General features: G+C 45.9%; 1 protein-coding gene across 6 annotated transcripts in view; it reads left to right on the forward strand.

Moving 5' to 3' along the window:
- CLCN3 (chloride voltage-gated channel 3) overlaps positions 1-26,889 on the forward strand; it is an 86,335-nt gene that overhangs the window by 23,081 nt on the left and 36,365 nt on the right. For all 6 annotated transcript variants that reach the window (XM_054990669.1, XM_054990673.1, XM_054990670.1 and 3 more), the window contains 2 exons: positions 23,971-24,131; positions 26,116-26,215. In XM_054990669.1, the coding sequence (XP_054846644.1) occupies positions 23,971-24,131; positions 26,116-26,215 (261 nt within the window). The remainder of the gene's footprint in view (positions 1-23,970; positions 24,132-26,115; positions 26,216-26,889) is intronic.

Below are 26,889 nucleotides of genomic sequence, written 5' to 3' on the forward strand. Positions count from 1 at the left end.
GGTGCAATATCAAGAAGCTCTAGGAATTGCTCAAATTATTTTAATAATCCAATGCCATTGGAACATATTATTAATTTTTTCACAAGAATTTTAAAATGATGCATTGAGCAATACAGTTTTAAACTAGATATTGTATGAGGACCTCAGGTTAATTCATGTCTAATAAAAAATGTCAGTACAGTAATTTTCCTGCAAAGGATTGAATTTAAGGTTGACACAGTGGGCAAAAATGAAGTTGCAAGGAGCTACTTCTAAAAAAAGTCATTCATGTGCTTGCCACATTGATATCAAAATGAAGAATAAAATTAACTACAGTGCACTTTAAACCAAAGCCTCTTTCTTCTGTTAAAGACCTGCCTTTAGAAAAGTATCCAGAAGGCACCTGAATTCCAACTCTTACCGGTGCTGATAAGCACTTAACAGCAAAGCAGAAAATCTGTATGCTTGTAAAATAGGGTTGCCAGCTACAGCTTGGGAAATTCCTGGAGATCTGGGGGGTGAAACCTGGAGAAACCTGGAGAAAGTGGGGTTTGGGGAGGGAAAGGACCTTGGCATGGCATAATTCCATAAAGTCCACCCCCCAAAGCAGCCATTTTCTCCAGGTGAACTGATCTCTGTGGCCTGGAGACCAGTTGTAATTCCGGGAGATCTCCAGCCACTACCTGGAGGCTGGCAACCCTATTGTAAAAAGCGTTCATGGGTAAAAAGCAAGTTCTTGAATCAAAGGGCAGGAAGGCTTTTTTCTGAGTCACATTTAATTACTATATAAGATATTGTCCATATAGCTGAAGATTAACATCTAAATTATGCAATGTTTATTTTGTGGTCTTTCATGTATAGCCGCCTTCATTACTCCCATATATTCTCATTAGTAGACACATGATCATGTGTCATTTGTTTTATTTGGTTATCTTTTAGGAGAAATGATTTTAATTTGTTCCTACAATAAACAGAAACACACTAGAGTGAGATAAAAGGTCTTGCTGGATATGGTCCTGCGTTAGCTTAAGTCATGTATTCTCAGTACATAGTAAACATGGCACCCTTGAGTTACATGCATAGATACTGAGCAGCAAAAACAAAATAGTCAGTATTCAGGCAATAATAGCACTCTGTCATCTGAAAGTGCTCCTGGTTGATACAAAACAGTTTCTCTAATTAAATGAGTCATGGACTGTAAAAATTAATTAAAAGCCAGATGCAGTGAAATGCTGTACTAGTTTTCATAGGAACTCAAGGGAAAAAAAACTTGTTTTTTTACCCCTTGAGTTGCTGTGTGCTCCTTTACTGCTATTCTTTATCTGGCATTGGCATGCCTGGGACAGCCTTTCCTCAGCTTTTTGTAAGCACTAGTAATGCCAGGAACCTCTGCACTTCCACATAGCTTTAAACACGGGTCATTTCATAGAAAAAGAGCTGGAGGAACTCATTAGCATAACTCATCAGCACAACTTATTCGCGTATGCCATGCCCCTTGACAGCACCAGAAATGTGTCATTAGCATAACTGATTTGCATATGTCATGCCCACTGACATCACCTATCCTGGCTGTTTTGGACCCAATCCTGGCCATTCAGGACTGAAATTGGGCTCAAAATGGCAAAAAGGGGCTGAAAATGGCCAAAAAGGGGCCCAAAATGGTCAGGATCGGGCTGCTGCTGAACAGGAGAGTGATCCACCACCCGTCAGAGGCCCAATCTGGGCTGTTTCAGCCCCAATCCAGGACGAAACGGGCCCCAAAAGGCCGAGAGTCAGGTGGGCAGGGCCACCTGACATGTGACCTCTTTGGGGAACTCCGGAACTGCGTTCCTGTGCGTTCCCCCTCGAAATGAGCCCTGGCTTTAAAGACATGACCACATCTGAACATGACCATCTTCTTGTAAGACCATGTTCTTCAACAGGCAGATCATTGGCTATATCAAGCCTGTCAAAAACTTTTTTGTCTGACCTGCAGAATCTTGGCCTCGTCTCTAATACCACTTACTGCTTTTAGCCCCACATCTTGCCCTTCTAAGTAGCTGCTTGATCATATGCAGTTGAGTTAGGTAGTGGGGCTGGACCTAGTTGACTGATTGTAAGACTGCCACTGACTTCCACAGAATACTGCCCAAGGTTTTTCTGCATTAAATAGTTTCACTGTAACTGTTTCTAATTGTTTTAGTCACTTTGTTCTGTGCATGATTTTGTTTTTATGTTCCTATTAATGTGGACTAAATTATCATTATTAAGTCTAACCTTATGAGTCTTGTGACAATACAACAGTAAGGAATTGTTAATTTTAGTAGTTGCCAGGCAAATTGGTAACAAGGTTTAGAATTGATAACTAAGCATGCATAGGACAAATGTGCCTTTTAACAATAGATTGTCATCCATACCTTTTCTTCAAATATTATGCATAAATATTGTATTGAGTACCTTATCTCAGGTTCCTCTAGCTTGGTTTTGTTTTGTTCTTGTACAGTATTGTGAAGAGTTCATTCTGTTATGTCCAGTTTTCCAGTTCCTGTAAAATGTAATCATATACTCTTCTTTTAGTAGCTGAAGAACTCTAAGGAGAATTGTACCTAGAAATGGCATCTGTAGCCTGGTTTCATGCCCAAAAGAGGTAAAATGAGGCATAAGTCAGGTCAATCCATGGTATATCTCCCAGATTTCTAGGATCATCTAGATGTGAAAATGCTTTGGTTGTGGCAGTGTAGCCCTTGACGTCCAGATTTTAAGACCATGTGCTGGTTTTGATCACAAGTGTCTTCCACACAGATGTTTTGCTCTGGTTTGGTGTCCAAATAGTAGTTTATGGGGGGGGGGGGGATCCATACATGGTGTATTCTATGAATCCACTTTCCAGGTTTTCTCTTGCTTTGTTCTGTTTTGGTCCAATGGTTGCATCCAGACAGGAGTGAAAATGCACCTCCCTTGTTGACAGCAGCAGTAAGCGCTACAGAAATGGGCAAGAATGGCATCTACATACCCCTGTCCCTGTGTGCTTGTTACATCTGGCTCCATCTCCTGCTTTATAACACTACAGCAATATATCAATTACTGTTTTTTAAAAAACGGGGGAAAACCTTCAGTGGCATAGCAGAGAAGAATGGCAGCAATGGGTTTTTCCTTATGGCTTCAAAACTTCCAGATATTTTTTCACTCTAATTGTGCCTTGGTCAGTTTAAAGATTTATATGATTAAAATATGTGTATTTTATTTGTCATCTGGACATTTTTGAGAGCTCAGTGTGAATGCTAATAATATTCTTGCTAAAAGGAAAGAAAGGAAAGTTTTAGGATGACCAAACCCTCAGTAGTCCACATCTGAGAGTCCCATCTTATAAAGTAAAACTAATTGCATGTCTTAAGGTAGATGATCAGTCCCAGCATGACAAAACAGCATCAAACGTATGTTTAAATAACCAATCCTGGCTTTTCATTTTAGGTAAGAGACTGTTCATATTTTAAGTAAGGGACTTGGAATCAGAAATATGTGGATAGGAAAACAGTGTGTGTGTGTGTGTGTGTGTGTGTGTGTGTGTTTGTGTGTGCGTGAATGTTAGATGGAACTCCTAGACAGCAATGTTTCAATATTTAAACATACTAAACTGTGAAAGAAAACTGTTAACTATTCTCAGAAAGGAACACAGCCCAGCTAGTTATACAACCAGCTTGAGTTTACGGTTGTTGAAGTTCTGCGTTTCCATTGCTCTTGAAACATTTCAACAGGAAGAATAGGAGAATTAAGAAAAGTTTTAAATCTAGCCAAGTTTGTGTTTCTGAAACAGAAACAAATTATTAATGACATCATTAACAGAGCTACATCTCCACAGGATATAAAAAGTGGGAAGATGCAGGAAGTGGCAAGAGATGGGGGTAGAAATTGATTTCCTCTAATTTCCCTTGATCGAACACTTAATAGCAACAATCAGAATTAAAGATGACAATATGTAATTAATCACTTCCGTTAATTATATATAATCAATTGGCTGTAGCTGAGTATGAGAGCTTCTGTGCATATGTGGTACTATGATTTATGATTCTTTTGTTTAGGCACTGGAACTATGTATTGATTTATTTAATACATTTCAGATTTCTTTGTGAGAATCTCTTGCACTAGGATTGAGGCTTTCGTAAATGAAAACCCTTGATTAGTTTTTAGTTAGAAATTTGGATAAAATATAAATAATTTCACTGACTGTTGTCATTGCTGGAGATTGTGCATGCAAAAAGAAATTTTGTTACCTAGATTATTATTTCAGCAGTGGTTATGTTGGCTTCATAGATTCACACTGGTTCCCCCACTTAGTTGATCCTTGAAAGCTCATACCTTGGAATTTTAATTGGTCCTTAAGGTGCTGTTGGATCCAGATCTCACCCTTTGACTGCAGACCAACATGGCTACTCACCTGAAAGCAGCTTCCTTGTGTATTTCAAGGTAGCTTGGGCAATGTGTATAGAAAGTTCCCGCCTTTGGGTTACCAAAATGTTTAGTTATAATAAAAATGGCCAGCTTGGTATAGAGAAAACCAAGCGAACCATGCCATTGTTTTAGTTTAACAGCTGCCATGCCATACCCCACACAATCAGGTTTACTCCACCAGCTTCTTAAACTTCTAAATATATATAACACCAGTGAATGCAGTTATAATGCACTATAATATGGGTGACTAAATCTTCATTATGTTCTACATACAAAGTCTGGTATATTGTGAACAGTAGAAAAAAGTAAAACAACTTTTTACCCAGTCTTGATAAAAAGACTTTCTCTGTGTTTGTAGCAGCAACTCAGCAGCTGCAGCAAAGTAACAATTTAAATGAATATTTCCACTTGCTGTAATGGCAAACATAAGAACATGATTTTAAATATGTTGTGCTAGTTTGTCCTCCATTAATAGCTGAGTCTGCACAGGTCTATTTCGCTGGTTCAGTTCCCATACTGCAGCGTTTTTTTCTTGACTGCACCAGATTTGCCGCCAAAAGAAGTCACTCCTGCCACTATGCGGCTTTTCCGCAGCTTTCCTAGGAGCACTTATACCACGACTTTAAAAAAAAATCCGCTTTGCGTTCTGCTGTTTCCCCATGCACACTCTTTATTCCGGTTTGGCTGTTTCACCCTTTCCCCCTCCTCTTCCGCCCCCTGCCAGCCCACTTCATTATGATTGGCTACTCTCATATATCCAGCCACTCTCTCCTCCTTTCCATCCCCCCACCTCTCCCCTCTTTCCACTTTTTTAAAAAAAAATTGAGTCCAGCACAGGATTGATGAATTTCTGGTTTAAAGGCATGCAGGTAGGGAGTTCCCTTTTTATTCTTTTTGCTTTGGCATGGGTGGGAATATTGTATAGGGAGCTAAATATCTGGGTGTCAGAAATAAAGATTTTAATACTGAGTTTTAGATTCTCTTTTATCCTGTGATGAAGAAATAGATGCATGTAGGCAATAGAGAAGGAGGCAGGGAGGGAGCTTTGTCAGAGATCCGTCACTGCTCCTATGAGGTGATCACTTCAAAATAAAATTCATTTTAAAAAATATTATTTCCATTTGTTTCTGAGTGAGAACATTTCCTTGTTCGTGCGAGTGATTGAAGCTCATGTATGAATTGGCTCCCCTTCCTTTCTTGTTTCCATTGTTTGGCTGGCCAATAGACAATTCTTACAGCCAATCACATATGGAGTTCCTTAAAAGGAAAAAAAATGCACAGGCAAGTTAGCCAATCAGGATTAACAAAGGGAGGGTTGGAGGGGTGGTGCGGCTGAAATCCAGGAAGCAGGTTGATCCAGCGCTCTTGTGATGCATTGATTCAGTGCATGAGCAAAAAAAAGGAAGAAAGGAATGGCACTGTGACGCATTGGTGATGACAATGCAAGCACTCATGATCCCGACTCATTTTGCCATGGTGCAGACTCAAAAAAACCCAGGGCCACACGGACCAAACAGAAGAGGTACGAATGGCCACATATAAGCCGATTCCACGCCTTTCGGCTTGATTTCAGGGATAGTGAGGAGTTATGTCGCTGGTGCAGAAGGGGCTAATCTGTGTTTACAGTCATTATTGGGATAGCCTGATCCTACTAGTTAGTTTCAGCTGCTGTTGTTTTGCCCCAGTTGTACTGAAACCATGTTCCTGCTGGCATCATACAATAGCCTTAATGTTCTGGTTTCATTTCCCTTCATCACAGTGTTTTTGTGTTGTTTTCTCAGAGCTTCACTGCATATCCCTTGCTGTCCCAGCGTTTCTGTTTTTCTCCGCTCTTTCTGAAACTTGTTTCCCCCCAGTCTTTTTTACTGCAATGTCTTGATTTTCACCAGTCTGTATTGTGCCATTTCTCATGGCTTCACCCACCTCATCATTTTATTTTGATACAGGGTAGGTGGTGATTTTTTTTTTAAATTGAATGTTAGAGATATTTTGAACCCTCTTTATCCACAACTATTTCTCTAATAGATTATATAAATTTTCTTGGAATACCCATTACATTTCTTGCCCAAGTCTTGCCCAGTCTAACCCCACAATATGCATCCCCCAACATCTTTCTGAGGAACCATTTCTGTTCCCTTCCCTTCCTGCTGAAGATTGCTGTGCCACATGGACTATCTTTTGACCTTCTGAGGAGGCAGGAAAGGTACATTTCATTACCAGAACTGTGCTTGAGGTTGTTTGTATTTTGAAATAATATAACTTGTGTGGCTCTTCCCATACTTAGCCAAACCTAAACCAAAGAGAAATTTGCCTGAAATGTTGGTCAAGCTGTCAGAAGGGAGCTCATACCCTGGAAATCTTGTTGGTCTTTAAGGTGCTACTGGACCCGCATCTTGCTCTATAAATCTTATCTGCATCTCACTTCCATAGCGGCAGTAATGAGATGTGATGGGTTTGTTATTCTTTGTTTTTATGGGACAAATCTCTGCTGTGATTTATGTCATAAACTTCAGCTTGTACTTCTGTCCAGAATGATGTAGTAACGTTAATGAAATCCAATACGCCAGTGTATTAAGGGTGGCAGGATGACCTAAAAGTCCTAGATGATTTAACACATGTAAAATAGAAGATGTGTGTCTGCTGAAAATCCATTTCACTCTTTGCTTCAGTTTGCACTTGTTAACAGGTGCAAACTCTTACCTATTTTTGGAAAGCTTCATTTGTTTCTGCTTCATGTGGTTTTACTGCTCTGCTGTATCTTCTGTCTAGTTGTGTCAGTTAATGACACAGACCTCTGGCAAGTCACGGCCATTACTGATTTAAGCAGTGGATGATGAGCATAAAGGATGACTATTCACAATGTCTAGTGCATAGTTAATACCTTAGGTTTGTGTGTTGAATACTCATACTTAATAATAACAGATTAGTGCCTCACCCAGAGCGGAGAACAAGTTAGTGTTATTCTCCCCACAATACAGCTGGGGCTGAGGAGTGGCTTATCCAAGGCCACCTACTGAGCTCAAGGCAGCAGTGGGATTCGAACCAGTAGAGTGCTGATTCACAGCTGAACCACTAAACCACTGTGCTGCAGCAGCTCTCTAATGTATACATATATATGTGGGTTATGTCACACTGCAGCCCACAGAGAACCACACTGGCAATTGGTGGCAACCAAAAGAGCCACATCAGTACTGTATGCCCTGTGTGCTGTTTTGACCAAACATATGCAATACAACCAGGGCGTTTTTTTTCTGGTGGTATGTGCGGGAATGCAGCGTTAGCACCTCTTTATGCTTCCATTTCTGCCTTATCGCTTAGCAGCAGGCACAGTATATTGGGTGAGAGAGTGAGAGTGCCAAGGCACCAAGAAGAAGACCGGCGGGTTGTGGAGAGAGGGTTTGTAGACCCCCACCCCCCATGCTTGCTCTTCTCTTGGGCAGCTGCTGTGGTGGTTTTATTCTGTCTTCCCTGCAGTCAGCTGACTGTCCTCCCAGCAGTTGCCTCAGTGCTGAGATGAGAGCACAGAGGCTGCCGAGAAGAGGGGGGCGGGGTTGATGGAGACGACAGGCCCTTTATTCCATCCCCCGAACGAGCCCACAACTCAGCTTATGCTTTCTCCAGTTCTTACAGCAGCAGTTGTTTTAAGGTGGGAACCACCTGCTAACCACAGACCCTCACGTTTCCTGGAATGCAGGGTTGGTACCACATTGGGGAAAAGCCACATTTAGCATGTCAAAGAGCTGCATGTGGCTCCCAGGCCACTGAGTACTGGGTTATGTTGAGATACTGACTAATGCCAATACTTTGTCTTTTACTTACTCGTCACCAAATCCTTTCTCAATCATTTAGACTACATTAAGCAGCACTGTTAACCTTCTGAAAAATATTGGGGCACCATCAATTATTATAGTGTAAATTTTCATGGGCCAGAGCCCTCTTACTGGTTTTGACCTGGAAAAATTAATATTGTTTTGGCTGTTGTGCCCTTTAAAAGGTTGCCCTGTAAATTTCTGACCAGATGCTTGAAACTGATGGATAAAAGTGTTTTATAAAAATTATTTGACTTTAACTGAGCAGAAGAGATTTGTATATTGTTTATAGGGTCATTGATGGCAGATAATATTTAAGAGTTGAAGGTTACAATGTTTTTGTGTTGTGAGTCTAAATGCTGTAAGACAACCATGTTTGTGACTTTGCTACCAATGTTTGCTGTGAAAAATCCTTGCATTTTCATTTAGAGTTTGCTAGGACATGATGTTGGACTTATAATTGTTAGTTGACATGCTGCTGATACAAATTACAGGTTCTTAATGCCTTCTGTTCTTGAAATTGTTATTTTTTTGTGACTTGCAGAAACTTAATTATGTTTCTGTCACCTCTTTCCCCCCCATTGACCAGGTTTCAGCCCTTTTTGCATCTTGTGTAGTAGAAGACCAAGCAGTATATGAAGTCATGTCCACTTTTAAATTACTAATTTTTATGCAGATGTTTTTAATGGACAAAGCACTTTATATTTGAATTTGTCTTCATACTACTTTCTCATATGAAGTTTGAGATAACTATTTACTAACCTTATCCATTAAGATTAGATTAGAGATGGGGTGGGAATTGAAACAAGGCCTGCTTCTAGACAGTTCTCTGTGTAGTTCTCATTGCAGCAGAGGGATTTGCATCCCATTGCAATGCAGAGGGATTTGCATCCCAGCAGAACTTCTACACAGCAGTTTTTATAATGCCCTATGGCCATCATTCTTTTCTCTTCTGCCCCAATCCTTGGTGGAGGGCTTTTTAAAAATAATCAAGAATTGCTATATATATAACACTATAGTGTTATAACATGAAAGCAATCTAATGTCATGATCCACTAGCACCCAGGTTTCAAGTTATTTTTAAAAAGTTAGTCTTCAGCCCGTTCCTTTGGCAGAGTTGTAAAGGGAAATGTGCAGCCTGTACTTTCCTCTTATAACTTCACTATGAAAAGGGCTAGAGAAATTAAAAAATTGAAAGCTGTGAACTAGTAGATCGTGATAATAGTTTATTAGAATGCTATCTAGCAAATCATGATAAAAAACAAAAAAGACCTCCAGTGTATGTGGGAGGAATAGCTGCCGTTAAGGCTGAGGCTAAGGAAATGGTGCCAGTGTTGGCATAACCTGTAAAAAATAGACCTTCCCACCCACTTGGCATTCAAAAGCACTTGGCCTGCAGTTTTTCCGTTTTGGGGGGGTCATTAGTAGACAGACAGCCTTCACTCTGCTGCAATTTTTGTTGACATCTGCATGAAAAACAATCCCTCCAGCCCCCCTCCCCAAAGATTCCCCTATAGGGAATAATGGACCTAGTTAATTTCAAAATCCGCCCCCCTCTCCGACCCAGATCTAAATACGAAACCAGCATGGGAAGATCCACATATCAGGAATTGTTGTGATTGGACAGACAGCGGAGCTCTCCTTAATGAGCCATGCCATTTGCCTAGGAGGGCGCCCCATCTCCCTTTCCCGTTCCTTTTTTGCCCAGGAAGCATACAAAGGTAAGAAAAAGAAGTTGCTGCAACCTTTAAAATGGCAGCCCTGGTTATTTCCAAATATTTCTGAGATTGAGACCATCAGTACCAATATATCCAAGAATCCTGGATGTTACTGGGATTCCCCAATATACCCCAAAATACCAATAGGTCGTGGCCATTTCCCCTTGTTTAATACATCAAAGGTACAAGATTCCAAGGTTGGGGGCCTCCTGCAGGGAGAGTGCCTTCTGAGCAACACTATGGTTACCTCTGGGCTAGACTATTGTAGTGCATTGTACATGAGTCCATCCTTGAAGACAACTCAGAAATTCCAGTTGGTACAGAACGCCACAGCCCAGGTACTATTGGGCATGAAGCAGAATGTGCATGTCACACCCTTTCTTCAGACATTCGCTGGTTATCAATCAGTTACCAAGTTCAAGGTTCTGGTTATCACCTACAACGCCCTTAATGGCCGTGGACCCTCATACCTGCAGGACCTGCTATGCTCCACCATGGCAGCTTCGCTCGTCTAAGCAAAACCTTCTAAAGGTGCCATCCAGCAAATGTGTAAAATTGGCAACTTAATCATTCATGCACATACTCTGTGGCATCTCCCACCTAGTGGAACAGCTTGCCTGAGGTTGTCCGGAAGAACCCCAGACTTGCATCATTTTGCAGAATATACAAAACAGGAAGGTTCAGGAGCACTTTTTACAAAGAGATTGGAACAGTAGTAGAATAGAACAGCATAGGAGGTTGCTTTAGAAGGGATAATATTGTAGTCTGTTGCAATATTTAATGTACATATCCCCTTCCTTTTTTACTGCCTCTACCTTGGTAACACCCTTTCTTCATGACTGTCGTGACTTAGACAGTTTTCATGTTTTTGTTTTTATTGTTTTCCAGTTCTACAATGCAGTTCTCCTGCACTGTTTTTTGGAGGTCTTTGTCTTCTGATTGTACTACTTTTTCATATGTTGTAATCTGCCTTGAGACTCAGTGAGAAAGACAAGCTATAAATGAACATAATAATAGTAATTCATGTGTGCGTGAGAGAGATTGCCATTCTAGGCAGTTAATGTTTGTTTGCACACATTGAAATGATTTTACATGTATACATGAATATTGGCATAAGGTTTTAGCACAGCCCCCATGGGACAATGCACAAGTCTTGAGTGGCATTAATGGGAAATGGTGGACATCTGGTATTTTTGGCAACCTCTTGCCCCATGTAATGGCTTATGACAGCCAGTGGAGGAAACTTGTTCTATATTGCTTATTCCATCATGAGGATAAAATTTGAAACTTCTCACCCCAGGCCCTTAAAAAGTGGCACGCAGCAAATAAGAATAAATATTAGAGAGGTAGTTGTTGTCCATCAGGCACAAGAGTCTCAGGGCCAAACTACAAGTGACGAATGGGAAATGTAGACAGCTTGGCTGAATGTTGGACAAGTTACAGTTGAACAGTCGATTGGACAGCAGTCGGAGAGCCAAGCTGCAAAACCAGGATGCCTACATTTCCCATCAAAACTTGAGGGAAGCTGACAAGTGTCCAACCTGTGTCATTCGTCACTTGTAGCTTGGCCCTCATTGAGCACGTGCCTGAAATTTGGTCTCGGTGAATTATTTGATTTAATATCTTTTTCAGCCTGGCTGCTATTATTGTGGCAAATATTTTATAATCGACATTCAGCAATGATATAGGTCTGTAGTTCTTGATTTCTTTGGGGTCTGTATCCTCTTTATGGATTAATGATATTGTCCGGAGCAGGACCTTCCCGCCCCGGACTGGGCCCACCCAGGGCCCCCCCTGGACCGAGGCCAGGCCCCGCCAACGCCCCCCCGCTCGCCAGACCCCCAGCGCTCACCTCAAGACCCGGGGGAAGCCGGCTCGAAGGAGCGCCGACGGGCGCGGCGGCAGAGCAGCGCCCGGGCGTGGCGCAGGCCAGAGGAAGCGGCCGGGCCGGGGAATGCCGGGCCGCCGCCGCCGCCACCACCCCCGCAGAGGGGCACCAGACCGGCGCCCCCGACAACGCGGGCGGCGGCGGGCGGGGAAAACCTGGAGAGGCCTCTGCCGAGGAGGCGGCTGGGTGGAGACATGGCGGCCGAGCAGGCCAGGCCCGGGCCGGGAAGGGGAAGGGCGCGGGTGCGAGCAGCGGAAGGGAGGCGGGCACCCGGGGCAGCGCGGAGCCAGATTGGGGAGCAGAAGGTTGGGAGGGCTCCCCAGTATGAAGAGACTGGCACGAGAAGGGGGAAGGAGAAGGGGTCAGCGGAGTGCAGGGAAGGGAGGAAGACGGAGGAGGCAAGCGAGCTGAGAGGAAAGGGGTGGGAACAGACAAGGGAAGGCACCAGTGACAGGACGGACAGCAGAGCACGGGGCGGGGAAAGGAGGGAGCACGATGGCGGATTGGGGGAGAGGGGAGAAGCGGGTTGAGGCGGTGGCAGAAAAGGGAAGAGCCCGAGGACGCCTGGGAGGAGAAGTTGGCGGGGAGAGCGCATACGGCCAGAGCGAGGAAGCGAGAGAGAGAGGGGAAACGGCCATAGGCTCTCCAGGCAGCTGGTAGGAGGCAGAAGCCAGTGGCTCAACTGCTGCCCCCGCCCAGTCTGAGGCCGAGGGAACTCCTTTGCCACCACCCCAACCGGGGTCCAAGGGTACGGCAGAGCAGGGGGGGCCAGCGGCGGGTAGGGCGGGGCCTCACAAACTGGTGGAGAAGGCAGGCGCTGGCAGCCCCGTGAGACCCCCCGCCCTTACCTGCCCACCCCTGCAGGTTGGCGCAGCCCTCGCTCGCTGTTGAAGCCCGCCACCTTAAGCGCCCCAGGGACAACCGCGCCGTCCGGCAGCGCCAACCCCGGCATGGACCTCACCCAGTTCGGGCAATGGCTGACAGAGCATCAAGGGCAGCTGTTACGCGAGGTAGCCCAGCAGCAGTTGGACGCCCAAGCCGCCCTCGCCCGGCAGCAACAGGACGCCCAAGCATCCCTGGTGCGAGACCTACAGCAGGTCCTTGCCCAGGCGGGGGCGGGAGCGGGTGTAGCTGGAGCAGGAGGCGGCGCCCCTGCCCCCCGTCCACCGTTCCAACTAGCCAAGCTGGGCCCGGAAGATGACGTTGATGCCTTCCTAGAGGCCTTTGAGCGCACGGCCGAAGCCGCCGGATGGGCCCCGGCCCAGTGAGCCTTCATACTGGGTCCGTACCTGACAGGGGAGGCTCAGGCCGCCTTGAAGGCCCTGCCCAAGGCCGAGGGCGCCGACTATGCCAAGTTGAAGGATGCCATCTTGGACCGGTACGAGATAACGCCGGATACATATCGCCAGAAGTTCCGGGCCCTGACCCTGCAAAAGACGGACCGCCCCCGCACTCTCGTGGCCAACCTGCAGGACGCCGCCTACCGCTGGCTCAAGCCGACCACAGATGAGGGGCGACGAATCGCCGACCAGGTGGTCCTGGAGCAACTCCTCCAAGTGATCCCTACCCGAGCTAGGAACTGGGTGGCCTACAACAAGCCGGGCACCCTGAAGGAGGCCACCGTATTGTGGGAGAACGTGATGGCGGCTGAGACCCGGGAGCCTCCCCGGGGGGACACCCGGCCCAGCGGGGAAGGGGGCTCCGCCACAGGGACTCGAGGCGGCCGGGCGAGACCCGGGGTGCGAGGGCCCCCGCCCGGCGCCAGGGGGCGGAACCCACCGGGAGTGCCGGTGGGGCCCCGGGCACCCTGGCCTGTACTGCCGCCACCAACCCCAGCCCCCGCGGCCCGACCAGGAGGGGGAGCCGGGAAGGAAACCAGCGAGAAAGGCCCCTGCTTCACCTGCGGGCAGTGGGGACATTGGAAGCGTGAATGCCCCCTCATGGAATGCGACCTCGGCTGGGACACCGCCCTGCCGGTCTCGCTCAGAACCTCGCGGCCCCCACCCATGCTGGTACATGTCCGGGTGGCAGGGCGGCGGCTGACGGCCCTACTCGACAGCGGGAGCTCAGTGTCCATGATCCGGTCCCATCTCCTGCCCCCGGACCTCCCCGTGGTCCGGCAAGCCACCATTGCCTGCTTTCACAACCATATCGAGGAGTGCCCCGTCGTCCTGGTACCCATCACTTACCAGGGGCGCACCTGGGACACCCCCTTGGCGCGGGTGCGGGCTCTCCCATACCCGGTCCTACTTGGAAGGGATGGCCCTCACTTCCGGCCCGCCATGCGAGAGGCGCTTCCGGTGGTCGAGGGGGAGGAGGACGAAGAAGCCCTGGCCGGGGAAGAGGTGGACGAACCCGAGGCCAACCCCGCAGAGGCCGAGGCGGCAGGTGCCCCTGAGCAGCTCCGCCAGGAGTGGGGGGGGGAGCCTCAGTTCGCGGCAGACCAAGCCAACGACCCCACCCTAGAGGATCTACGCCGGATGGTGGCGGTAAGCGAAGGGGCCGTCCTTGACCCCCGTCGGGCGGGAAGATGGCCCCAAGTCGTCCAGGAGGGGGGGCGTTGGTACCGGAAGGTGAAGGGAGCCCGGGGGGAGGTTTCCCAACTGCTGGCGCCTGCGGCCTACCGACCCGAGATCCTGAAGACCGCCCACGATCACCCCTGGGCGGGACACCAGGGCGCCAAGAGCACAATGGCCCGGATCGAAGCCCACTTCTACTGGCCCGGCTTGGCCGGGGACGTACGACGACACTGTCGGGCCTGCACCCTTTGCCAGCGGCTGTCCCATCGTCGCCCGGTTAAGGCCCCCCTTGCCCCATTGCCGGTCATTGAGGAGCCCTTCACCAGAGTGGCAATGGACTTCGTAGGACCTCTACCCCGGACGCCGCGGAGGGCCCGCTACATCCTGGTCCTTATGGATTATGCCACCCGGTACCCCGAGGCCCTCCCAATGAGGGACATGAAAGCCCCCGGGGTGGCACGTGCGCTATTGCATTTCTTTGCCCATGTGGGCCTGCCGCGGGAGCTCCTGTCCGATTACGGGAAGCCTTTCACAGCTCAGCTCACGCGGCACCTGTGTCGGACTCTGCAGGTCCGCCAAATTTTCACCAGCGTCTACCACCCCCAGACGGATGGGCTCGTGGAAAGGTTTAATCAGACCCTGAAATCTATGCTGCGGAAGCTGGCCCACGACCGCCCCCAGCAATGGGACTTATACCTAGACCCCCTGCTCTTCGCGGTCCGGGAGACTCCCCAGGCTTCGACGGGGTTTGCCCCATTCGAGCTCCTCTACGGACGCCGCCCTCGGGGCATTCTGGGGCTGGTGGAGGAACGATGGAGACCAGCGCCGGCGGTGGAAGCTCGGCCCATCCCCACCTACGTCCAGGAGCTACAGGCCCGCCTAGCGACCTGTCGAGCTGAGGCGCGGGAACACCTCCAGGCAGCCCAGGAAGCCCAAAAGGCTTACTACGACCGAGGGGCCCAAGCGCGAGAGTTCCGGGTCGGCGATAAGGTTCTCGTCCATCACCGAGTCATGGGGCCTGGGCCAGGGGATCCGTGGAGGGGCCCTTACCCGGTCACCAAGGTCAAGGGGCCCTTGTCCTATGAGGTCCAGTGCAGCCCCGAACCCCGGCATCGGAAGCGGCTCCACGTGAACGACCTAAAAGCGTGGCACAACCCCGCGACCCTGCAGTGCAACCTGGCCCCGGAGCCCCTGGAACTCTCAGGAGACCTACCCTGGGCGGCCGACGCGTCAGTGGGGGAAGAGCCTGAGCTGGACCCCGACCTCCGGGCGGAATAGCAGGAGCAGGTGCGAGCCGTGTTCCGCCAAGTCCCAGGGGTCTTCTCGCGCCGCCCGGGGAGGACAGCGGTCATCTCTCATCCCATCCCCACCCCGCCAGGGCGGGTGGCCCGGGCCCCGTGGCGGCCTCTGCCGTGGAAGAAATGGGAGGTCGTAGCCCGGGAGGTGGAGGAAATGTTACGTCTGAACGTGATCGAACCGTCCCGCAGCGCGTGGAGGAGCCCCATAGTGTTGGTAGGGAAACCTGACGGCTCGGTGCGCTTCTGCGTGGATTACCGGCAGGTAAATGCCCTCGCCACTTTCGACGCCTACCCCATGCCCCGGGCCGATGTCCTCATAGGCCAGCTAGGAACAGCCCAGTACCTCTCGGCCCTGGACCTCACAAAGGGGTACTGGCAGATCCCCATGGCACTCGAGGACCGCGAAAAGACGACCTTCGCGACGCCTCAGGGCCTCTTCCAATTCAAGGTAATGCCCTTCGGGCTCCACGGGGCTGCGGCCACCTTCCAGCGGCTCGTCGACCACATTCTCGCCCACTGCCAAGAGTTGGCCCGGGCCTACATCGACGATATAATTATCTTCAGCCCCGATTGGCCCTCACACCTGAGGCACCTACGCATAGTCCTGGACGCCCTCCAGCAAGCCGGCCTCCGGGCCAACTCCCACAAGAGCCGCATCGGGTTCCGTGAGCTGACCTACCTCGGATATAGGGTAGGCCACGGGGTGTTGCGTCCTGTCCCCGACAAGGTGGTCACCCTAGAACAGAGCGCCCGCCCACGGACGAAACGGCAGCTGAGACAGTTCCTGGGGCTGGTTGGCTATTACAGCAAGTTCATACCAAGCTTCGCGAGCCTGGCCAGCCCCCTTTCCGACTGCCTCCGCAAAGGCCAACCCACCGCCGTCCGGTGGGACCCGACCCGGGAACAGGCCTTCGAGACTCTCCGAGGGGCCCTGTCCACCGCCCCGGTCCTCCACAACCCGGACTTCAGGCGTCCTTTCATCGTCCAGACTGACGCCTCGGACGTGGGGCTCGGAGCAGTGTTGTCCCAGGAGGTAGAGGGGCAAGAACGGCCCGTCCTGTTCATCAGCCGGAAGCTGCAGCCAGCCGAAACCAGATACGCTACAGTGGAGAAAGAAGCCCTCGCCGTCAAGTGGGCCGTGGGCGCCCTGCAGTTCTACCTCTCGAACAACCCCTTCACCTTGGTCACGGACCATGCCCCCCTACTATGGATGGCCCGGATGAAGGACCACAATGCTCGCATCCTTAGGTGGTACCTCTCTCTGCTCCCTTTCAGCTTCACCTTGAGGCATCGACCAGGCCGGCTGCATGTGAATGCGGACTACATGTCGCGGATCCCCGAAGAGGCCCCGGAAGACCAGAAGGCTGGGCCCAGGGAGGGGGTGTGTCCGGAGCAGGACCTTCCCGCCCCGGACTGGGCCCACCCAGGGCCCCCCCTGGACCGAGGCCAGGCCCCGCCAACGCCCCCCCGCTCGCCAGACCCCCAGCGCTCACCTCAAGACCCGGGGGAAGCCGGCTCGAAGGAGCGCCGACGGGCGCGGCGGCAGAGCAGCGCCCGGGCGTGGCGCAGGCCGGAGGAAGCGGCCGGGCCGGGGAATGCCGGGCCGCCGCCGCCGCCACCACCCCCGCAGAGGGGCACCAGACCGGCGCCCCCGACAACGCGGGCGGCGGCGGGCGGGGAAAACCTGGAGAGGCCTCTGCCGAGGAGGCGGCTGAGTGGAGACATGGCGGCCGAGCAGGCCAGGCCCGGGCCGGGAAGGGGAAGGGCGCGGGTGCGAGCAGCGGAAGGGAGGCGGGCACCCGGGGCAGCGCGGAGCCAGATTGGGGAGCAGAAGGTTGGGAGGGCTCCCCAGTATGAAGAGACTGGCACGAGAAGGGGGAAGGAGAAGGGGTCAGCGGAGTGCAGGGAAGGGAGGAAGACGGAGGAGGCAAGCGAGCTGAGAGGAAAGGGGTGGGAACAGACAAGGGAAGGCACCAGTGACAGGACGGACAGCAGAGCACGGGGCGGGGAAAGGAGGGAGCACGATGGCGGATTGGGGGAGAGGGGAGAAGCGGGTTGAGGCGGTGGCAGAAAAGGGAAGAGCCCGAGGACGCCGGGGAGGAGAAGTTGGCGGGGAGAGCGCATACGGCCAGAGCGAGGAAGCGAGAGAGAGAGGGGAAACGGCCATAGGCTCTCCAGGCAGCTGGTAGGAGGCAGAAGCCAGTGGCTCAACTGCTGCCCCCGCCCAGTCTGAGGCCGAGGGAACTCCTTTGCCACCACCCCAACCGGGGTCCAAGGGTACGGCAGAGCAGGGGGGGCCAGCGGCGGGTAGGGCGGGGCCTCACAGATATAATTGCTTCGTTCCATGAATCTGGAATCTTCCCTCCTTCATAAATTTTTCCCAACAGCTGTTTAAAGGGTATTGCCAAGCATTCTTCAAATGTTTTATAGTATTCCGACGGGAGTCCATCTGGTCCTGGTGTTTTACCTCTATTTGGGTTTGCAATTGCTTCAGTTATCTCCCTTATAGTAAATGGATCATTCAATACTCTGCATTGCTCATCCATTAATTTCGTATTTGTAGTTAATTTCAGGTAGTCTTTCTGTTTTTCTGGGCAAATTTCTACCTTCTGGTATAATTTTTTATAAAATTCTCCTATGATCTTTTTTAACTCTTCTTTTCCATATTTCTCTATTCCCTGTTCATCTTTTAATGTATTTATTATTGTTTTCGTTGATTCTTTCCTAATTTTATATGCTAACCATCTTCCTGGTTTGTTTGCATTTTTGAAATAATTTTGTCTTGCAAATTTAATCTTTTTTGCGATTTCTTCCATCAAGCATTCATTAATTTGGTGCTGCAATATTTTTATTTTTGTTTTCAACTCTTGTACTGTAGGGTTTTTCTTTAATTCTTCTTCATATTCTTTGTCAGTTCTTGGAATCTCCATGTTTTCTCTTTCCTTTGGTGGGCAGGAAACCTTATGGCTAATCCTCTAAAGAAGGCCTTACTTGTGTTCCCACGCTGTTGCCATAGCTATTTCTGGTTGTGTATTTTGCTTAAAAATACACAAAGTTTTTATTTTTTAACTGGAATATGTTCAATCTCCAGTTACACTTTTTTATAGATCCTATCATTGTCACCATTAGTGGGTTATGGTCCGCAAAGGTTCTTGGCAATATATCTACTTCCATTATATCCTTCATCAGTGTTGCAGAAGCCCAGCACATATCTATTCTTGACCATGATTCATATCTCTGTGAATAGAAGGTATAGTCCCTTGTTGTTGGATTTTTTGTTCTCCAGACATCTACTAAATTATGTTCTTCTGCAATTTGTAAAAAATTTCTTGAGAGTTGGGTTGATCCTCTTTTTGTTGGTTTGGAAACTTTTTTGTCCATTTTTCTGTCAAATACTGCATTAAAGTCCCCCATCCAGCAGTACTGGGAGTAGTCATAGTTTCTTATTATTTGCTGTATTGTTCTAAAAACACCTTCTTGCTGATCATTCGGTGCATATAGATTTATTAATAGTATTGTCTTTTCCTCTTTTTGGAACTCTGTTAGTAGTAATCTTCCATCTTCTAATGCATATACTAATTTTGGATCATATTCTTCCTTGATAAGTGTTACAAGGCCTCTCTTTTTCTTGCTCTGGTCCGAAGCTACAAAGCTTTCTCCCAATTTTTTACATTCCAACAATCTCTGATCACTCTAATATGTGTCTCAGGCAAACAAATTATATCTACTTTTAACTCCTTAAGCTGTGCATATGTTCTCTTCCTTTTTTGCGGTGAGTTTAATCCATTAATATTAATAGAGAGCAGCTTCATTTGCTTCCTATCCATTTCCCAATTCTGGTTAATTACCATTTTTTTCCTTCTGTCCTCTTGTCTTCAGTGGGGATAATTTAGTTCTTCCCTCTAGTTACGATTCTGATTCTTTTGAGCTTTCTTGTGAAACCTCTTCTCCTGATTTCTTTGTTTTTTTCTTCTACCTTCTCCCCTTCTTGAGGTTTCTCCCTTGTCTGTCTAGAAAGTCTCTTGCCTTGTGCATGGAATCAATCTTGAATCTCTGGCTATTATATGTAAAGAGGAGGCCTTCTAGCATGAGCCATCTGTAAGTGATTTCATTTTGAGTCAGTACTGACTCTTTTGTCTCATAGACCATGGTACCTCTCTAAGTATCTTTACTTCATTTCCTCTTATATTTAAGGTTTTGTCTCTCATTTCCTTCAATATTAACGTTAGAGTAGTATTAAGTATCTTAGAATATTACAAAGCACACCCAGAAAAACAATTGGCGTTAATTTTCTTGGACGCGGAGAAAGCCTTTGACAACGTTAACTGGAAGTTCATGGTAGAACAACTAAAGGAGATGAAATATGGAGCCAAATTTGTAAATATGATCCAAATGATATATATGGAACAAAAGGCAAAAATATGTGTGAATGGGGACTTAACAGAAAGTATAAAAATAGAAAAAGGAACAAGACAGGGATGCCCTCTGTCACCACTTCTATTCATCCTAACATTGGAAGTGCTAAACAATGAAATTAGAAAGATGGAAGCAATAAAAGGAACAAAACTAAAAGGAGAAGAATATAAGATACAAGCATTTGTGGATGACCTGATATGCATTCCGGAAGAACCCACAGAAGCAATAGATCCCTTGATGGAGAAACTAAGAAGATTTGGCAAAATGGCAGGAATGAGACTTAATTACAAAAAAAAACAAAAATAATTACCAAGAATATGACAAAAATACAAATCAAGAAGCTAATGGAGAAATCCAGTTTTCAATGGGAAAAAAGTGAAATATTTAGGAAGCCACATAACAGAGTTTCCTCCTTAAAGGAAGATAACTATCAGAAATTGCTAAAAGAAGTTAAGGAAGATCTGAATAAATGGAAAGACATGCATATATCTCTCTTGGGCCAAATAGCCACAATTAAAATGAACATACTACCAAAACTCATGTTCCTATTTCAGACTATCCCAATTATAAGAAAGCAATAATATTTTCAAGAATTAAATAAAATAACTTCGAAATTCGTGTGGCAAGGTAAAAGACCAAGAATAAGATTCAAAGTCCTACAGAACTCCAAAGAGAAAGCAGGAGGTGAGCTACCTGACTGGGAGTTATACAACAAGGCCTGTATATTGGTATGGATAAAGGAATGGATCTTATTGCGCAATCCAAGGCTTTTAAAATTAGAAGGGCATGATCTTAAAATGGAATGGCATGCCTACCTCTGGTACCAAAAAAAAGATACACATAAATATTTTAAGGATCACATAATAAGAAAATCCCTGATGAATGTCTGGTAAAAAATAAAACCCCAAACATATATACAAAAACACCAAGATGGATATCACCAGTGGAAGCATTCACCCAACTAAATTTACTAAGGTGGGAGAATATCTACACCTATGAACAGCTATTGGGGGAGAATGGTAAGCTATAGTCAACAGAAGAACTAAAAGAACAGAACATAGAGACAGGATGGTGGCTAAGAGTGCAAATAGAATCCAGATTTGCTGAAGTTGAAACACAGGGATTCTACATGGAACGATGCCCTTTTGATAAGCTGCTGTTAGAAACAGACAGAAAACTGATAGGAAAATTATATGCCTTCATGAAACAATTGAAGACAGAAGAGGCTTTAAAAGTCCGTATGGCAAAGCGGGAACAAAATCTGGGGCACGGCATAGATCTGGAGCAGTGGCTACAGTCATGGAGAGTAAACATCAAAATAACAAAATCAACCACCTTTAAAGAAAACATATATAAAATGTTCTATAGGTGGTATGTAACACCAGAAAAATTAGCAAAGATGTACACTGAAGTACCCAATAAATGCTGGAAGCGTAAAGAGAAAGTGGCCACCTTCTTCCATATATGGTGGCTATGTAAAAAAGCGAAGAGATATTGGAAAGGGATACATGAGCTGTTGCAAGAGGTGCTAGAAATAAATATACCCTTTAAACCGGAAATGCCCCTATTAAATATAACACCGGAGGAGTTAAATAGGGAAAATAGATACTTGATAATACATATAATAATAGCAGCAAGAATAGTATATGCCAGATACTGGAAAAACACAGATATACCAAGAAAAGAAGAATTGATAGAGAAAATCTTAGAGATGGCAGAAATGGACACACTGACAGAATTAATAAAAGAAAAAAACGGACATGATGGAAAACCAAAATGTACCCCATTTTAAAGATGGGTTAAACTGAACTATAAAATAGAGACATAACTATATGTTAGCAGAATACAATCAAATGAATGAGCAGAGTAAAGAAGTACTAGAATTAAAGAATGTAGACTTATAGTGACAATAACGTAGTGAAAATAGTATAACTATGATGGAATTGTAGAGATGAAATGTATGATTTATAACATGTATCCAAAGAATGTAAGACTTTTGATTAATTTTGTTATTAGAATAAGATGGAACTAAAACAAATAAAAATAACTTTAAAAAAAGAGCATGTGCCCGAAATTTGTGTATTGTATTGATATATCATAAATATACGTATATAAAGTTCTGTTGCCTTGAGTGCTGTTTTTATGTTCTGGATTTTTACTTGGGGAGCATTCGGTAACACTGTTGCATACTCGGTGTGTAGACATGGATTAAAGGTTAAGAACCACTAATTAGATCTCCCTTTACGAAGTGGCATCCATTATAGCAGACCAACAGTATTATATAGATTATTTCATTGACTGATACCTACTGTAGCAGGAGTAAGTCTTTGATGGTGGAAACTGCACTAGAAAGTAATAAAATTAAGTTAAAGCTTGTCAGCTAACACACTTTACTTGATATGCTTTTGAAAACATTACTATAGACTCGTGATTCACCATGAGTGTTTTAAAGGTGTTAAGAAATCATTCTACTCGTTTTAAAACGTGTTACTTGAAACTTGTTAGCTTAATATACTCGCAGTATTATGACCTACTTTTGTAGCCTAGCCTTGAGCCAAGGACACCTTCACAACACTGTTCCAGCTGTTTCTGAATCGTGCAAGTACATTTGTGAAGGGGAGGCAAGTATCTATATATAGGAGAGATTTTTTTAAAAACTGGAGATGCAAACAAGTATGAAGCAATGGTTGCTGAAATAAACAGGTTGATTCTATTAAAATGTTACATGGTGAAATAGGCAGGGTGAAAGAAGAGTATCTTGCAAGGAAGGGCTTTTAGGTGCAATGAAACTTGTTTAACATCTGCATTGAATGAGGTATGGAGGGAATTGTGCCCACCTTACTACATTTTGATTTTAAAAAGTAAAATAACTGTACCACTAAGCAATATATTAAACATCCACTATATTACTCAAGTTTCCCTCTCTAATAGTTGTTGCTGGCAATATATGGAAAATGTGCATGTTTTGTGTAGTAAATTACAAACACAAAGCAAAAAAGTTGCACTTTTTAGAAGCTAATGACTTTCAGATCTGCCTTATGATTTTAGTTGCCTTATTTGGTTTTGAATATTTGAAGTTTGGCTGTTTGGGTGTTCTTTGTTGTCATAAATGGCAAAATAGTAGCTATCAGTATTTTTAATGCTAGGTTTTTGTTAACCCTGCCAAATGAGGTTATCAGGGACCAGCCTTTGATTTGCCCAGAAACTACTCTCCTTGCTGATCATGTAGGTCTACAACCAGATATTGAGACTAAGTAACACACTTGTATGAGAACATTACAATATCTCTTCTGGATCAGACTAAAGGAACATCTAGTCCATTATCCTATATTCCACAGGAGGTAAACAAATGCTTCTTGGAAGTTCAGAAGCAGGGCATTAAGGGAGTATCCTTCCCCTGCAGGTGTTGGCTGTCAGTAATTAGTATTTACTGGAATACTGCCTTTGAAAATAGAGGCTCCTTTGAGCCATAATGGCTGATTTGGGCCACTTAAGGGCCACGTGCTCCCATGTCAACTTGCCTATCAGCTAAGATCTTTGAAAGAGGTTTTTCTTTAGGTGCTTTAGGCTTCTGAACTTCTGAAGCCATATACAGCTTGATGTTTATCCCATTTCCTTTTGCTCTTAATTGCATATAGGGCTTACCATTATCTGAAAGGTACGGCTTAACCATTTCTATGTTAATGTTTGTTATCTTTAAGCACCTTCCAAGTTGAGAAATGTAATAAAAGTCTAGTAAATAGTGGGTCTCCTAGTGGACCTAAACAGGATTTGTATCAAAGAAATCTAGCAAACCCAATCTGGTGAGCAGTGTATAATACTTTATAATAATATGCAGAATGTCTATAAGCATAGACTATATTGATAATTTTCATCCATTAGAGAGCTTAATAATTTTTTATTTTCTTTCTACAGCAGGAACTCATTATACAATGACAAATGGCGGCAGTATTAACAGTACAACACACTTACTGGATCTCTTGGATGAACCTATTCCTGGAGTTGGAACATACGATGACTTCCACACCATTGATTGGGTGCGAGAGAAATGCAAAGACAGAGAGAGACACAGACGGGTATTTAAAACTATTTTATTGCCATTTTATGATGATGTTTGGAGTTCGTAAATGTTTGGAGTTAGTAAATGACAAGCGAGGTGCTGATCCGGGATTCGCCATCTGGCTTTATAGCCAGATTTATGCTATGTCAAATCACATAAGAGAATCTTGGATCAAATCCAGTGAACTGAACTCTGTTGGATTATTTGGCCACAGGCAACTGCAGGCAGCCACAGCAAAGGTAGAGCAGCAGAGAACAAGAGGAAAGTGGAGCAAATTGGAGGCGAGCTTTGCACTGTGGCAGGAGGGTGGCGCAAACCTCAAGGCCAGTGGGGGACGGAGCAGCAGCCTGTGAGTGTGAGGGCAGTGCACAAAGTGGAGGCAAGCTTTGTTATGTAACAGGAGAGCACCATGAGCCTATAGGACAGTGGGAGGTGGAGCAGCAGTCAGCAAGTGAGAAAGCAGCAGCACGAAGTGGAGGCAAGCTTCATGCCACAGCAGGAGAGCAGTGCGAGGCTGGTGGGTACAGTAGGCAGATTCCCATCCCACACCTCTATCCCTGCCTGAGCTCCAAAAGAGGCCTTCAAGCTGCTTCCAGCCACTTCTTAAATGTCATGGCTCTGGCAAGTTTCACCCCCTCCCCCCAGTTTCAGCTCAGGTCAGGATTCTCTACTTTTACATTGGGGTTCTCTGATTGGACATTGAGATTCTCTGGTTGAACATTTGTTCCTCCCCTTCACTTTGGTTCTGTTGGGTTTTGTAGGTTCAGCTTGTGTGGGAGTGGGACTTGTGTTTGGGATTGGCTTTGGGGCAGATGTTGCCTTTGCTTTGGATTTGCCTTTGCATAGAAAGCGTTGGAAATGGGAAAAAGTGGAAAGTGGCTGGGGCAGTTTCTTCAGGGGCCGGTAGAATTGGATCCCAGGATCCAATCTTCCTGTAACTTGAGGGGACTTTTTTTTTTAATTAAACAGTTTTATTGTAATCAAATACATAAGATACAGATTGTAGTTTGTCATTTACAGAAAATTTTAAATTAAAAAACTTTACAATATAGTGTAGTAAAATATAGCAATTGCTTATGAGAGTCAAAAGGCGAATGAATACTATTATACACAACAATATACATAAAAACCCTTAAATTTAGTAAGACACATAAAAGTAATTTACACACATGAATGTAAATAAAACTGTTTTAAGCCTGGATGGGGTCTATTAATTTCAAGATATTCAAGGAAGGGAAGCCACTTTTCTAGAAAATTTATGGTTCCTGGGAAGTACTCCATCTGGAGGATTTTATCATGTAATTTCTCTGAGATGAAGTGATAACTTGAGGGGACTTTAATGGACAGGAAGGAGTAGGTTCCCTGAAAATTTGGTGGAGTTTGCTTGAAAAATGACCCCCCATAAATTCAGGATTTTCTAGCCAGATTAGTGAATCTGACCTGGATTTCAGGGGTACCAGATTTTTATGGTATCCCTGAAACCCTGATCTGGATCACCCACATTTTTTTTCAGGGCACACCCCTAGTGCCCACAAGGACATCCCGTTGCTCACTTCCATACTGTTCCCCAGTCATCCCTGCTGTGAGAAGTGGCCTGGTTAACATGCCAGACACCGTCTTTCAGCCTGCACTCCCACAGCTGGCTAGTGGCGACAGGGAGAGAAAGATATTTGGGCAGAAAGTGCAGAAGATGTGCTTTCTGTTCCAAGCTTCTTATGCCTAGAATGGTGGGAGACAGAGCATTTGAGTGGACTCATTGTAGCCTCAGTCTAAGAGCAGGAGGACTGGGAAAAAAATCCAGCAGGAGGTCAAGGATTTGGATTCTCCAGTGTCTAAAAATTTGCCACAAGCAGCAGATCTGTTTGGTTATTGGGTGAGAAGGAGGCATATATCAAGATCCCATCTCAAAAAGGGGCTGTAGCTCAGTAGCAGTGCTCATGCTTTGTATGTAGATTATTTTAATTAATTATAAAATACAAGGTAATATTTTATTTCTACAGATCAATAGCAAGAAGAAAGAATCTGCATGGGAGATGATGAAGAGTTTGTATGATGCATGGTCAGGATGGCTGGTTGTAACGCTAACTGGCTTGGCATCAGGTATGGACAACTGGAAAGAGCCCATTGGGTTTTTACAGAACTACTTGTGACATTTGTGATGTATTAAGTTCTGATCACTATAACACTGTCAGTCCACAGTATGCCCAGATACTGGAGTCAGTCCCTCACGTCTTCTTTTCTTGCAAGTTGTCTGCTAATCCTAGAGCTTCCCTGCTTGCTTCATAGAAACTGTTGCTAAATACGTTTCAACAGCTCTGAGTAATTGCACCACAGTACTGTCCTCTCTAGGACAGATTTCAATTTTAATCTTAATTTTTTATGTAGAAAAACTTTTAAAACATATATTAAACATCTTTTCATATTAATTATTTTATATCAATGTATTTTATATCTCAACATAGTCTTACGGTCTTCTTGTGTAATAGAGACTCTCTGACTACATTTTAAGAATCCAGCAGCCCGTGGGCTTTTTGAACACTTTCCTTGAATAAACTAAGCTGAACAGTATGTGGTATATGATGGGGAAGTGGCTGTGAGGCAGAGGTAATGATAGAGGCTTCTTTTCTTAATGAGTCCTGCTGCAGACTCTACATATAAAGAAGATGCCTGTCTTCCCAGCAGTTCTCAGCTGCTTTCCACTTATTTTTCTATCCATGAATCCAAACTCTGTAATAAACCCTGTTGTTGACCTGCGTACATTATTGTTTTTCTTA

This window comes from Eublepharis macularius, chromosome 10, assembly GCF_028583425.1.
Source record: "Eublepharis macularius isolate TG4126 chromosome 10, MPM_Emac_v1.0, whole genome shotgun sequence".
NCBI lineage: Eukaryota > Metazoa > Chordata > Lepidosauria > Squamata > Eublepharidae > Eublepharis > Eublepharis macularius.